Below are 15,126 nucleotides of genomic sequence, written 5' to 3' on the forward strand. Positions count from 1 at the left end.
GAGTGCTAGCCTTGAGCTGAAGAGCTGAGGGACAGTGCCCAGGCCCAGAGTTCAGGCCCCACGACCGGACCCCCCCAAAAAAATCACTAAAATTAATGTACACTAAAATTAATGTTAAAGGTTGCAGAACTCTATAATTCACAAATTCAGTACTATGGAAGTATTTAATGATGGATTTCAATTTTTCATTCTGACCTTTGTATCTGTGATATTTGATAAATCAGGAACCTTTTAGAATTTTTATGTATTTTAAATATATGTGTTTAAATTACCTAGGAAGATGTTAATAGTTACTCAAATATCAGAATAGAATTGAACCAAAAGCTGAGTTTACTATTATTTATCAGTGAGTCATTACTCAAAGACATTTTAATATCCTCTTAACCTTTTGAAGAAAGTCCCAAAACAGCTCATACAAACGTCACTAATCATGTTATTTTGTCATTTGAATTTTACAAGTAGTAACAACACAGGAAATTGTACAGAATTATTGTACATTTTTCAAGTTGACTTCTATAGCAGAGAAATAACCATCCTGGAATTATTTAAAGGAATATAAAATAGAGTCCGTATTTTAAGGTCTAGGAAGTGAATAGAGATAACTCAAGTCTATTTTAGTGTAGTCTTTGTCCTTTCATATAATGTACATTTGTAATGTGCAAATTGATCATTCAACTGGATAATAAATGAACACAAATTTCATGTTCTCAGTGAGTATTTTTTCATCAAGACATGTTAAAACCATTTAAATGTATATAAGTAATTTTATTAGTTAAAATCCATCAAGTCTTTATACTTTTTTAAAAAATCCTGTCGGGGCTGGGAAGGTGGCTCAGTGGTAAAGTGCTAGCCTTGCATGTGTGAGGCCCCGGGTTTCGATTTCTCAGCACCACATAAGCAGAAAAAGCCAGAAGAGTCACTGTGGCTCAAGTGGTAGGGCACTAGCCTTGAGCTGAAGAGTTGAGGGACAGCGCGCAGGCCCAGAGTTCTGGCCCCATGACCGGCAAAAAATAAAAACAAAAACAAAAAAAACCTACGGTTATGAGACACAAAAGAGCCAAGAATACCTAGAACTTAGTAGCCATTGAGTAAATCATCACTGTCATGTTCCTCATCTGAAAAAGAAGCTAAGCTCAGCATTGGTTTATTAGAGAAAATTATGCCCCAACAGACTGTAAAATGAAACTTTATTTTTCTGCATGTAAAGAATTACTCTCCTAATCAAAGATTCCCTCATAGCTTCTGGGTGATATCTTCTTCCTCCAGAGGAGGTTAGCTTTGCCTCTAGCAGGTACTGTGTATATTATGGCACAGGGAGCTCATGTTGGTCCAGTAAGGGATTGAGCCATTGAGAAGCTGAGCTTCAGGCTGGGAGGCTGATCTACTTATAGTTCACACACTCAGGGTGTATTAGCCCTTTAGGGGTGAGTGTAAACAACGAGTACTCCCCATTTTGGACCTGGACTTTTACTCTTGTCCCCTCCTTCACCTTTACTCTCAGTCCCATATTAGATTTTTAAAATTACTATTTAGTTTCCCAACTACTGGTTCAGCCTAAGTTCTTAGTTTCTAAGCCATTGCTTGCTAGTTAGCAAGTGCTTAGGGACAAAAGTTGGGCAAATATAATTCCTTGGTTTCCAGATCAAGGCCCTTTCAAGCTCCTGCTGCTTTGGTAATTCTCCAATGACTTGAAAACAGATTTGGAAAAAAAGTGACTTCCAGCTTTTCTAGTTGTTTTTGGTGAAAGAATTGTGTGCTTTCTAGTTAATCTCCCTTTACCCAAAGCAGAAACCCGATTCTGATATTCCATCATTTAACTTCTTTGAGCCTTAGTTTTCTCAGCTACAAAATGATTATCTAAACAATACTTATATTTGGGGATGATCAAATAAAATAGTCAGATGGAAAAAAAAAAGGTTCAGATGGAAAAAAAAAGGTTCTGTGTGGTAGAGAAATGGGAGTTGTGTGGCCCAAGCACTTTGCATTTTCCTCTTAAGGAGAGATAAGGTGATACCATCTAATAGTTTAAGTCTAACTCTACTTAAGAACTTCCATTCAACCAGGCTGGAAGGAGTCTGTCAGTGGCATGTACATAGTTGAAATAGTTGCAACATCCTAAGGCTTCCAGGAAATTATACGAATGGATAAAGCCTAATATAATTGTAGGTTAGCTAAGCTATAAATGAATGTATATTCAAAGAGTGAAATCAGAAAGCAATTTTTTTTTTTGGTCAGCCGTGGGGCTTGAACTCTGGGCCTGGGCGCTGTCCCTCAGCTCTTCAGCTCAAGGCTAGCGCTCTACCACTTGAGCTACAGCGCCACTTCCGGTTTTCTGGTGGTTTATTGGAAATAGGAGTCTCACGGTCTCTCCTGCCTGGGCTGGCTTTGAACCGCGATCCTCAGATCTCAGCCTCCTGAGTAGCTAGGATTACAGGCGTGAGCCACCAGCGCCAGGCTCTCTTTTTTTGGGGGGAGGGGTCCGGTCGTGGGGCCTGAACTCTGGGCCTGGGCGCTGTCCCTCAGCTCTTCAGCTCAAGGCTAGCGCCCTACCACTTGAGCCACAGCACCACTTCTGGCTTTTTTCTTATGTGGTGCTGAGGAATCGAACCCAGGGCTTCAGGCATGCAAGGCAAGCTCTCTACCACTGAGCCACCTTCCCAGCCCTCAGAAAGCAGTTGTATCCTGCACGACTCCCTTTATTAAAAACTGGTTCTGTAGATAGTTCTTTGCTTATTTGGGTGAAATCCAAACTTTGTTGTTTACGCACAGATTAAAAAATGTTCTTAAGACTTTAAAATCCTGAAAAAGGAAATTAAAGCAGAATTAAGGAAGTGGAAAAACCTCCTATGCTTCTGTATTGGAAGAATTAACATAATGAAAATGGCAATACTTCTAAAGGTTATCTACAAATTCAATGTAATACCTATCAATATCCCAACCTCATTCTTCAATGAAATAGAAGAAGCAATCCAAAAATTCATATAGAACAATAAAAGACCCCGAAGTACAAAAACAATCCTTAGCAGAAAGAACAGTAGTGGAGGGATAGCAATACCAAATTTCAAACTCTACTGCAAAGCCACAGTAATCAAAACAGCTTAGCACTGGCACAAGAACAGACCTGAGGACCAATGGAATAGAACTGAAGACCCAGAAATGAACCACAGACCTATAGCCACCTAACCTTCAATAAAGGGAGCTAAAAATATAGAATGGAAGAAAGACAGCCTCTTCAGTAAATGGTTCTGGCAAAATTGGTTAAACACCTGTGGAAAACTAAAGCTAGATCCCCATATATCACCCTGAACCAGAATCAACGCCACATGGATCAAAGACCTCGAAGTCAAAGCAGACACCCTGAAAACATTAGAGGAAGGAATAGGAGAAACTCTAGGGCTCTGTGGCACAGCCTGAAATTTTCTTAATAAAGACTCAGAAACACAACAAATCAAAGAAAGGTTGGACAAATGGGATTGCATGAAACTGCAGAGCTTCTGCATGGCAAAGAACAGAGCAAGCAAAATCAATAGAAAGCCCACGGATTGGAAGAAGATCTTCACTAGCCATACAACAGACTAGGGTCTCAAATCTGAAATATACTTAGAACTGAAAAAATTAAATTCCCCAACAACAAATCCTCAAAGAAACAACCACACAATTAATAAGTGGGCTAAAGACTTAAGAGCGACTTCTCTGAAGAGGAAATCAAAATGGCCAATAGACACATGAAGAAATGCTCAACTTCTTTAGCCATAAAAGAAATGCAAATCAAAACAACATTGAGATTCTACCTCACCATAGTTAGAATGACTATAATCAAGAAATCTACAAAGGAGGAGGTACCCTTGCCCTTGTAACTCCTTTGTACGGTATTTTCACAATAAAAAAAAGAAAAATAGCACATAAAAAAAGAAATCTAATAACAACAGATGCTGGAGGGGAAGTGGCCAAAAGGGAACCCTACTGTATTGTTGGTGGGAATGTAAACTTGTTCAACCACTTTGGTAAGTATTATGGAGGTTCCTCAAAAGACTCCACATAGAGCTCCCCTATGACCCAGCAATACCACTTTTGGGCATTTACCCAAACGATCACAAACAAGGCCATACTAAAGCTACTAGAACAACTATGTTTATCACAGCATTATTCACCACAGCTAAGATACGGAACCAACTCAGATGCCCCTCAGTAGATGAATGGGTCAAGAAAATGTGGTGTATATATATAATGGAATTCTATGCCTCCCTCAGAAAGAATAACAACACCCCATCTGTTAGGAAATGGAAAGACTTGGAAAAAATTACATTAAGTGAAGTAAGCCAGGCCCAAAGAAACATAGGTCTCATGGTTCCCTTATCTGCAATAACTAGTATATGTCTAGGACAAGCAGAAGAGGTCAAAAGCTATGTACATATGACTATATAACCTGATGCTAAGCGAAATGAACCCCAAGATAGGGACACAAGAGGTTTTTATCTTTGTTACTGTTCTTTTAAATGTCCTTATAATGTACTATGTGATTTTTTTTTAATTTTTTTTTAAAATTAATTTTATTTTATTTTATTTGAGAACATACTGTACAGAGGGGTTACAATTACATGGGCAGGATAATGCATACATATCTTACCAAGCATTGCAGCCTCCTCCTTTGTTTACCCTTCACCTCCCTTCCCAGCCTCCCCCCTCTCCCCCCACCCAATGTACTATGTGATTTTTAAAAATGTTTCTTTGTATGTTCTTCCCCCATGCTACAATCCCTGTTATCACTGTATTTGATTCTGGTATCCTGCATCTTGTATATACATTTTTCTAATTTGAGGAGGAGAAGGAAAATAACGAAATGCTGAAATAAGGATACAGGATGACCCATTTTAACAATGAGATGTACAAGACACTATGTTGAAAACCAACTTTACATCTTTGTGGGAGAGGGAGTGGGAGGAGTTGTGAAGGAAAGGGATGGAGGGGAAAAATAAAGGAGGGTGTAACAATGCTCCATAGGAAATGTACTCATTACCTTGCTCATGTAACTGTAACCCCTCTGTACACTGTCTTTACAATAAAAATATATATTAAAATGTTCTTAATTTCTTCTAGTCTCCGAATCTCCTTCCTTCCTCTGTGTGTGTTATGGCACAGAGGGATCATCTTGGTCCAGTAAGGGATGGAGCCATTGAGAAGCTGAGCTTCAGTCTGTCTAAGGCTTCCTTCTGTCCCTCTCCCCTCCTTTTCTTCCCTCAATCTCTCTCCCTTTCTTTCTGTCTCTGGTCTATGTCTTTGTCTCTGTCTCTCACTTAAAAACTCCAGGCCTTGGGCTGGGATGTAGCTCAGTGGCAAAGCACTTGCTAGCAAGTGCAATGTCCTGGGTTCAATCCCCAGTATCAAAAAAGAAAAGACAAAAAAAAAAAAAAACAACTCCAGGCCTGGGGATATAGCTTACTGGTACAGCAGTTGCCTAGCATGGACAAAGCTCTGGGTTAGATCCCCAGCCCAACAAAAGAAAGTTCATTGCTGTGTAAAAATCTAAAACATCAAAATTTAAGTTTAGTTTTTTTCTTCCTCTAGAACTGAGAAGAGTTCGTTAGCATCTTCATTCCCTTACTCCCCCTTCTCCACTCACTGGGATGCCTAGACTCCTCCAGGATTGGGGGAGTAGTAGCTAGTGGGGGTAGAAAAGGTTAAGGGTAGAAAGGCTCTTTTTTTGGTCTGATAGTGCTATGAATTGTCATCAGAGCTTTCTGTACTTGCTGAGTATTGTCTGCTGACTCACACTCATGGATGTCTTGAAAGACCTTCCCACCTGATTTCTCAGGATTTCTTGATGTGGATAAATGTATGCTCTAGCTGGGCTGTTGAATTCATCTCCATCACCCCCTGGGAATCTGGTAGCCAACTCTCCTGTGGGTGTCATTTTACCCCTTCAGAACTTTCCTTGGAGAAGGTCTGAGAATACCATTCTATCAATATGCTCATGCTGGGGTAAATGTTCAGATACTCATTCTTTTTCTTAGAACACTGGATGTGAAAGACCTCCACTAAACACCAATTTCTTTGCTCAACCATCAGAGCTGTTATTTGCTGGCAAGCCATGAATTTTCTCAGCATGAATTGAGCAGTACCCTGCTGAGGCTCCACTCTGGAAGGAGCTGAAGCACCTTTCCTGGGACATGAGATGGTGGTACTCACATCACAGTGTTAACTGTGGCCATATAGCCTATTCTCTCTCAGCCTCTCTAACCTCTTCCATAGACTGAAAGTTTTGTTCTGGTTTCTACACACCTGATTTGCGAGTGTTCAGGTTTGGTTGTCTCCCACTGTACTTTATAATGTGGGAGTTATTGGCACTTACAGCCTTCAAGATTCTGCTAAAACAGAGGAAGAATCTCATTTTTACATCTCATTTACACATTCTTAAAAGGAATGGTTAAGAAAGCAATAATAAGCCTGGTGCTGGTGCCTCACATCTGTAATTCTAGCCACTCAGGAGGCTGAGATCTGAGGCTTGAGATTCAAAGCCACACTGGACAGGAAAGTCCGTGAGACTCTTTATCTCCAATAAATTACTAGAAAAAGCTAGAAGTGGAGCTGTGGCTCAAGTGGTAGAGTGCTAGCCTTGAGCACAAAAAGGCTCAGGGACAAGGCCTAAGCAAAGCCCTAGGACCAGCAACAATAAAAAATAAAAAACAATAACAAAAAGCAACAAAACAAGCCAGCAAACAAACATGGCATAGTTTCTGTATGTCTTCAGAGAATGAAGATCTGCTTTGTTTTGTGTTTTTCTTAGTCATTCATGATCCCAAGATGACTTAGGCTGGAAAGTTAAAGGCCAGGGCTGCCTTCAGGTGACACAACAAGAAGAAATACTAAGGGGTAGGAGCTCCTCTGAGACACTTCTTATGGGCTCCAGGCATAACTCCTGGTGAGGCCTGGTGAGTGGCCAAGAGCTATTGAGTGAATGTGGGTTCTATCATTGATGTCCCTGGTTCCTAATTCCATTTTCCCAGAACGCACTGCCACATTTTCTTCCAGGGGGAAAAAAGTTATATTTATTTAATCCCCTAAACAGTATGACAGTATCTGATGAAAGCCGTTTTATATGGAAATCTCTTCTGGGTGAAAACTATTATCCACTATCAGAATGAGGGCAGGCCCTGTGCCTGGCACACGGAGGCTGGCGGCTGTCCCAGCAGCCTCCCGGGTTCAGCGTGGAGAGGGGTGAGTTCCCTGTGTGGTGCCAGGCCCAGAGCGCAGCCACAGCGATGCAAGACATCACATTCGGCTGCCAAAACACTGCCTCAGATCGGCAATCGCCAACCAAAGCAGGCCACCGCACTGGGCAGGACTCCAGCAGCCCAGACTGAATTTCCTCCGCCATCAAATGGTGGCCACCTCTCTGCATGGATACGGGACCGGATGAGATAAAACGTGGGGAAGCTCTGATGACTACAGAGCACAGTGCACCTGTGAGGAATTATTACTCAAAGTAGAATGCAAAGGCCGGCTCCAGGCCCAGTAGTCTGGCGCGCTGGGAAGGCCAGGGCGGGGAGGGAGAGTGGGCGGGCAGGCAGACAGGTACGAGCGCCCTCTAGGTCCCTCTGGTCCGGACTCTACGTCCAGCAGGCCCCGAAGTCACTTGGGTACCACCCTTCCACCAGTTGTGAGGAGACTCCACACTCCGATCGGTCCCAGCTGGGACGGGCTCTCGGCTGCACCCGGGTGGCAGTCTGTCAGTCAAGACTCCCTGCAAGCTCTGCCCAACCACAGACTCCGCCTCCTCCCCGCCCCGCCCCCTTCGGGGTCTTCTCAGCAAGGCTCCGCCCCTGAGACAATCAGGCCCCGCCCTGCCCCACGGCAGCCCCTCCCGGAAGCGCAGGCGGAGCAGCCCGCATGGAGCGCCAGCCGTGCACCCCGGCGGCCGCCCCCGCCGCCGCCGCCGCGCTCTTCTCCTGGGTAAGTGGCTCCGCCCCCGGACTGGGGCCGGCCGTGGGGTCGCGGAGACCCCGGAGCTCGCGGCCTTAGCCTGGGTGGGTCGGGACTTGGAAGCTGAGGGCGGACTCGGGCTGCGGGTGGGAGACTCCTGGGGCTGGGTTGAGGCTATGCCCGGCTGGCGTGGGGTCTGGACCCGAAGGGCCGAGGCCCTGGGGAGGGGACTCCACTCCCACGGCAGAACGCCCGCTCCGCGAGGGACCTCGGCAGGGAGAGCGCCCGGGAAGACAGCGCGGAGGGCCCGGCCGAGAGAGAATTGGCGGACCCTGGAGCCCGTGGGGGCCACCTGTGCCGCACCTCCTCTTGCCCGGAGGATGGAGGTCATGCTCCAGCGCCGCCCCAGCTTCGGGAGCCTCCTTTGGAGGTGAGGCCTGCGGTGCAGGCAGCGCGCAGACCCTGCATATTTGCTGATACTTGATGCTGTGGGTCCTGGGGGTGCGAGAAGGGGAGGAGGGCAGTCGATGTCCATTGTCGTGGTTTTTTTCATAGCAGATACCACAATTGTAAAATGACATGTGTGGTTTGTTCATGTCAGTTTCCTTGGCTACTTGTAAGCGTCATTGGTGGGTACCGAGCCTTGTCATGTTTGCTTTGTATCGATTGGTCCCCGGCATCTTGTAGATCACCCGCAAATACTCAGTGACTAAAGGATGAATGAATGAGTACTTGTGCTTGTGGGCCCAGCCACTTGGTAATGTTTGGGAGATAACGAGGCTTGAATGATTAGCCTGTGTGTGTGTGTTGGGAAAAGATAATGTAAATCTGTATTGCTGTTAAAAAGCACTTACTATGTTGTTTAAGGGCAGTTATCATTGCATACCTTGCACTTGTTGAGTGTCAGGCTGTAGTCTGGCAGGAGAGAGCGGAGTGGCCTGTCTGGCTCTCTGAGGTGACGCTTGAGCTGGAGGTGAAGTTAGGGCTTGAGTGTGTGCAGTCTCTGACTTTTTCTAGGCAGGAGATGAATCTGTGGGGACAACAAAAGGTCTGATTGAAAGAGCCTTTCTAGATACGTCCTAGAATAAACTAAATTGGAAGGCTAGTTGAACCATACTTTCCTACTGTGCTTGGAGGTGAGATGGTGGCTTCTTCCTACTGCATAATTTTGGTGTGTGTATTAGTTTGCTTGGGCAGCCATAACAAAATAAAACAGATCAAGAGATTAGACAATAAAAATTTATTTTCTCACAGTCCTTGATCAAGAAGCCCAAGATTGAGGTGATGGCAGTTTTAGTTTCATCGAGGCCTCTGGTAGCTTTTTCTTTGTATGTGTGCACCTTGGGTCTTTTCTTATAAGGAGACCAGTCAGATTGGCTTAGGGCTCCACTCTTATGACCTCATCATTTAATTTAGTTACTATGTAAATAAACATCTTTAAAAGCCATATCTTCAAATAACAATCATGTTCTAGCAGGTATGAGGAATCTTTTTTTCTGCCAAGAGCCATTTGGATATTTATAAGATTATTCCTGGGTTGTACAAAATAATCAATAAAGGCTGATGGGCTATGGGCAGATGACCAATGTTGGCAAGAAGCATACATGTCTGTCCTGTCATGTACCAAAAGATTCTGTGGACTTTATGTGTTCTGTGGCCTAGATGGTCCCCATTCTTGTATCAGAAGTTAGGGTCTCAACATATAAAATTTTTGGGGAACACAATTCATTCCATAATAAGGGTGATTATCTTATTAGGTGAGTATGTTGGATGTGTCTGGGGTGTTTTAATGAAGGGAAGCAATAGAATTTTAATAGTTTAGGTTAACTTATTCCATCTTTCTTTTTCTTGTTTTAGGGATTCTTGCCTCATTACAAATATTGGAAGCGTATTTGATCTCAGAGTGTTTATGTCTCACTTTTCCCTGCAGAAGCAGCCTTCAACCCTGATAACGGGGGCAGCCACAGAGCTGACTGAGACATTCCAGTACATGTACATTCTGTTTGACGCTGTGTAACAGCCTTTCATTTGCTCTTTTCTGAGTGGGGGCCTGTATGGTCTGACATCCAGTAACCCATGTAAATGTATACATAGCTTCTGTGGGCCAGCACAGTTTCCAGTACAGAGGAAATAGTGAGCAAAAAGCAAAATGAAGTTTTTGTCCTCGTGGAGTTAACTTTCTAGCCAAGGAGTCAGTGAACAAGGAGAACTGTAATGTCAAAGAGTTATATAAAGAAAAACAAAGCAGAGAAAGGGAATAAGGTAGTAAGGTGACTGCTACTTTAGATAGGGACATGTAGCTTAGTCTCTGAGCTAGCTAGTTCGTCCTAAGTCATTTTCTTTTCTTTATTCTCTTGTGTGTGTGTGTTAGATTATTTCTTTTTTTTTTTTTTTGGGTCCGGTCATGGGGCCTGAACTCTGGGCCTGGGCGCTGTCCCTCAGCTCTTCAGCTCAAGGCTAACGCTCTACCACTTGAGCCACAGCGCCACTTCCGGCTTTTTTCTTTTTGCTTATGTGGTGCTGAGGAATCGAACCCAGGGCCTCTGGCATGCAAGGCATGCGCTCTACCACTGAGCCACCTTCCCAGCCCGATTATTTCTTTTCTCCATGAGGTAAGTTAGCCTGTTCTGTTTTTAAAAAATATCTTCCAGTAATTGTACAAAGGGATTCTAATTCAATATGTTAGTTTGTGAGTATAGTAAATCTTGATCAATATCACCCCTTCCATCATTCTCCCCACATTAAGTACTAGTGAAAAGTGTAGGCATATGATCTGTCACACATGTAGCTATGTAACTATGGGAAGTTTATTTTAGTTTCTTCATCTGTAAAAGATAGTGATAATGGCCTTATCTATGGTTGTTAAGAGGATTAAAGGTGACTGGCCACTATACAGAGAAATGCTGGACATTTGGAACTTCTGTTGCTCCTCTAGGCCTGTGTCCCTGCCATAGCTTACTCTTCCACCTTGGAGTTCTTGAAGCTTAGGGTCACTGTGAAATACACAGTGGGAGATAGGATTTTGTTTGTTAGAATTATATAGTTTGCATTTGAGGTGTCCTCAAAAATTAGATTTTCAAAGATTCATTATCCCAGGACAAATCAGCATGGGGGAGACATTTGAAGAAATAAGAATTTCTGAAATTTTGTTAATATCTTCCCTGCAGGCCCCTAGGCCCTGATCTTCAGTATTAATATAAAACCTTCTGAAAGCTCTAACTATACTGAATGTTAAGCTGTTTATGTGTTCTCACTTTTGTATTTGTATCTTCTACTGCAGAACTATTTTGCTTATGGGATGTTTTCCCCAGATTTTGCATAAATCTATATGATATATATGCCAAATTATTTTTTAATAGTATTTTATTGACACCAACTTGTTGTACAAAGACATTTCACTTTTATAATTCAATTGATGTATACAATATATATATATATATGTATATATATATATATATTTTTTTTTTTTTTTTTTGGGTCTGGTCATGGGGCCTGAACTCTGGGCCTGAGCGCTGTCCCTCAGCTCTTTAGCTCAAGGCTAGCGCTCTACCACTTGAGCCACAGCTCCACTTCTGGCTTTTTTCTTTTTGCTTATGTGGTGCTGAGGTATCGAACCCAGGGCCTCAGGCATGCAAGGCAAACGCTCTACCACTAAGCCACCTTCCCGCCCCAAATTATTATTATTATTGTTGTTGTTGTTGGTCATGGGTCTTGAACTCAGGGCCTGGGTGCTGTCCCTAAGTTCTTTAACCCAAGGCTAGTGTTCTACCACTTGAACCACAGCACCACTTCCGGTTTTCTGGTGGTTAATTGGAGGTAAGTCTCATGGACTTTCCTGCCCGGGCTGGCTTTGAACTGTGATCCTCAGATTGCAGCCTCCCAAGTAGCTAGGATTATAGGCATGAGTCATTGGTGCCTGGCTCCCTCCCAAATTATTGCTTAAAACTAATTTTTGTGTGTGATAATACTGGATCTTGAACTCAGGACCTGGGTTCTGTCCCTGCACTTTTTCACTCAAAACTGGCACTCTACCATTTGATCCATGCCTCCATTTGAGGCTTTTTGCTAGTTAATTGGAGATAAGAACGTCAAGGACTTTTCTACCTGGGTTGGCTTTGAACTTCAGCCAGCTTTCTGAGTAGCCACTAGGATTACAGGTGTGAGCCACCAGCATCCAGTACTCCATAAAAATTTGGGTCTGAAATATATCTAGGTATAAGGGTTTCAAATTAGTGAATATGGGCTAGTTTTTTTGTTTTTGTTTTTGTTTTTTGTTTTTTTCCAGTGCTGGGTATTGAACTCAGGACTTTACACATGCTAGGCAAGCACTCTACTACTCAGCTACATCTCCAGATTCATATTATGGACTTCTATTGTTTTATAACACCAATAGACATATTGCTTACCAGGGGAAGATCTGAATATTAGAATTGCAAAACATTGTACTTGATGGGCTGGGGAGTTGGCTCAGTGGTAGAGAGCTTGCCATGCATGTATGAAGCTCTGGGTTTGATTCCTCAGCATTACATAAGCAGAAAAAGCCAGAGGTGGCGCTGTAGCTTGAGTGGTAAAGTGCTCGCCTTGAGCTGAAGAACTGAGGGACAGCACGTAGGCCCAGAGTTCAGGACCCACGGCCTACCAAAAAACAAAGAAACAAAAAACATTGTACTTGGGAAAGTCCAAGTACAATAGTGATGCATCTTGTTTAAGGTACAGATTCCTTAGCTAACTTTCTTTTTGTTATTTAAAAAAAATTAAGTAGTTGTACAAAGGGGCTAACTTTCATTACAGAAAGTCATTGCCATGGAGGATGTGGAGAGAAGGGAAAAGAACTAATTCCAGAATATTCTCTGCCCACTTTGTTTCTATTCCTCATCATTTCTTTCCTTAGCCTCTTTAGCTAATTAGCATCTATCAGAAGGAATGCCTGTGAAGTTTCCCAAAGGCAGGATGTATGGGGGATTAGAGTCTTGGAAGGGAAAGGTGAGGAGTATCATTGGATAAGTAGTAGAATTCTTCTGAAATAAAAATCATGGTGTTTGAAAGATGGGACTGGTGTCAAAATGTAGGTTACATTTAACAGCTTTTTATGAGTAATAAAGGGGGGTGTGAATATGATCAAAGTACATTACATTCATGTAGGCAATATTGCAATGAACTCCCCTTTTGGACAGTTCATGTGCACTAATAGAAAAATCTGGAAAAAACAAAGCAAAAATCAATCATGGTAGAATCTGAAGGATCATCTGTTGTGGGCTCTGAGAAGCATGTGACGGTGAGAAAGATGGAAACAGATTCATAGACACAGGCAGTTTTTTTTTCAACCTGGACTTGTTTTATCCCTAGGGTGCAAATAGCTATGGACAACTTGGCCTTGGTCATAAGGAAGATGTCCTTTTGCCCCAGAAACTGAAGGACTTCTGTAAACCTGGACATATCAAGAAGATCACAGGAGGAGGAGGCCACTCTGCAGTTGTCACAGGTAATTTCCTTCAAAAATAGCCACTTATTTTCTTCTTGAAACCTTTTTCCCTAGGATATTATATTAATGTCTCTTAAATCTTTCATATTTCACAGAAGAGAACATATTTGAGAAAGAGCCAAATTGCCATTAGAAATTGCTATGTTGTTAGAGTTAGAAGAACTTCAGTCATCTAGATCATCCCCCACTCTCACATTTTATGCAAATGAGGTTCAATCAGAGACATTGAATATATAAGGTCATAAGGCAAATTACAGACATAGTTACAATACATAGCCTGTTTTGTACTGTTTAGTTTTCACATTGCAATTAAATTTGGTATTCCTTGAGAGCCAAAACCTTGGAACAAGTCCCTGTAAGACAGGGCTCCAAGTATTACATATGCTATAGTATTGCAAAGGAAGGTCCTGCATTTGGGTAAAAACATAAGCTCTGCAGTTAAACTCCCTGGTTTCAGATCCTGTTTCTGTAATTTTTTTAGCTATGTGATTGTGGACAAATAATTTTTCTGTGCCACAGTTTCATTATCTGTTATATGAGGAATGTGAATGGAGATTTGGGGAGTTAATAAGGCTGTATTATAATTTTCATGGGTACTTGGTATTTTCATCTTCATAGATACTTTCTTCTGTAAGGAAATCTTAAAGGCTATATTTTATGCTGAGTATGGTGGCTCATGCTTTTATTCCCAGCTACTGTGGGGTAGAGAGAGGAGAATTGTGGTCTAAGGCTGGTTTGGGCATAAAGCATGAGTCCTTATGTGAATAATAATTAAAGCAAAAATGTCTGGAGGCATGGCTCCAGCAGTAGAGTATCTGTCAAGCAAATATGAGGCCCTGATTCAAATCCCAGTACCACACATACACACAGAATTATGTTTTACAAGTGTATTCAAATGAAAATGAGTACACTATAGGCTAGTTTAGAATTATGTGTGAATTATTATTACATTATGTTTTCTTGCTTTAAAAAAATTCAAAATTAAGCCATTCTCTTGGGCCTCTGAAAATATTCTGGGCTCTAGACATTATCTGCAGGATAAGTTGGCCTCACATGTAGTGCTCTTAGAACCGTACCTGGCACATTCTAAGTGTTGAATAAATGTTGGCTCTCTTGTTATAGAAGATGATTCGTTTGGGGACTGGCCCCTCTCCAGGACTTGAGTTCCCATTTAGATATTAGATTGGAAGCCCTTGGCCCATTTGGCTCCAGGACACATTAACATGCATAGGTTATAAACATTATTTCGGGTGAGCAAAGTTACTTATTTGTGACTCCAGTTCATTAGTGATATTCTTTTGTTCTCTTTGGAAACTTGTCATTTTCCCTGGGCATACTATCACTGAAATCTTTATATTTTGCAGATGGAGGAGGCCTTTTTGTTTGTGGCCTGAACAAAGATGGGCAGTTAGGCCTTGGTCATACAGAGGATGTTCTGTATTTTACTCTCTGCAAATCCCTCCTTGGCTGTCCTGTCCAGCAAGTGGCCTGTGGCTGGGATTTTACTATTATGCTCACAGGTAACTTCACTTCTACATATTCTTTTTTTAATCACTACAAAGCTTTGGATATGAACTTTATCATGGATGTTCTTTCTGGTCCTCAAGGAAAGTTCCAGGGCACCTTCAACAAGAGAGGATTTTCCTCCCCTTTTTATCTTTCTCTCTTTATTTTTCACACATATGAGGCAAATGCTCTGCCATTGAATTACATACTCCTCCCTT

General features: G+C 42.3%; 1 protein-coding gene across 4 annotated transcripts in view; it reads left to right on the forward strand.

Moving 5' to 3' along the window:
- The first annotated feature begins 7,874 nt into the window (after positions 1 to 7,874).
- The window catches only part of Sergef (secretion regulating guanine nucleotide exchange factor), a 218,975-nt gene continuing 211,723 nt past the window's right edge, over positions 7,875 to 15,126 (forward strand). For 3 of the 4 annotated variants that reach the window (XM_042691605.1, XM_042691608.1, XM_042691607.1), the window contains exons 1-3: positions 7,875 to 7,950; positions 13,267 to 13,402; positions 14,767 to 14,922. In XM_042691605.1, coding sequence (XP_042547539.1) covers positions 7,888 to 7,950; positions 13,267 to 13,402; positions 14,767 to 14,922 — 355 coding nt within the window. In that variant the 5' untranslated portion in view covers positions 7,875 to 7,887. Of the gene's footprint in view, positions 7,951 to 12,812; positions 12,904 to 13,266; positions 13,403 to 14,766; positions 14,923 to 15,126 lie in introns of those variants that run through there. The other variant, XM_042691606.1, reaches the window with a different exon arrangement.

This window comes from Dipodomys spectabilis, unplaced genomic scaffold (assembly GCF_019054845.1).
Source record: "Dipodomys spectabilis isolate Male_0828 unplaced genomic scaffold, ASM1905484v1 ptg000145l, whole genome shotgun sequence".
NCBI classification, from domain to species: Eukaryota; Metazoa; Chordata; class Mammalia; order Rodentia; family Heteromyidae; genus Dipodomys; species Dipodomys spectabilis.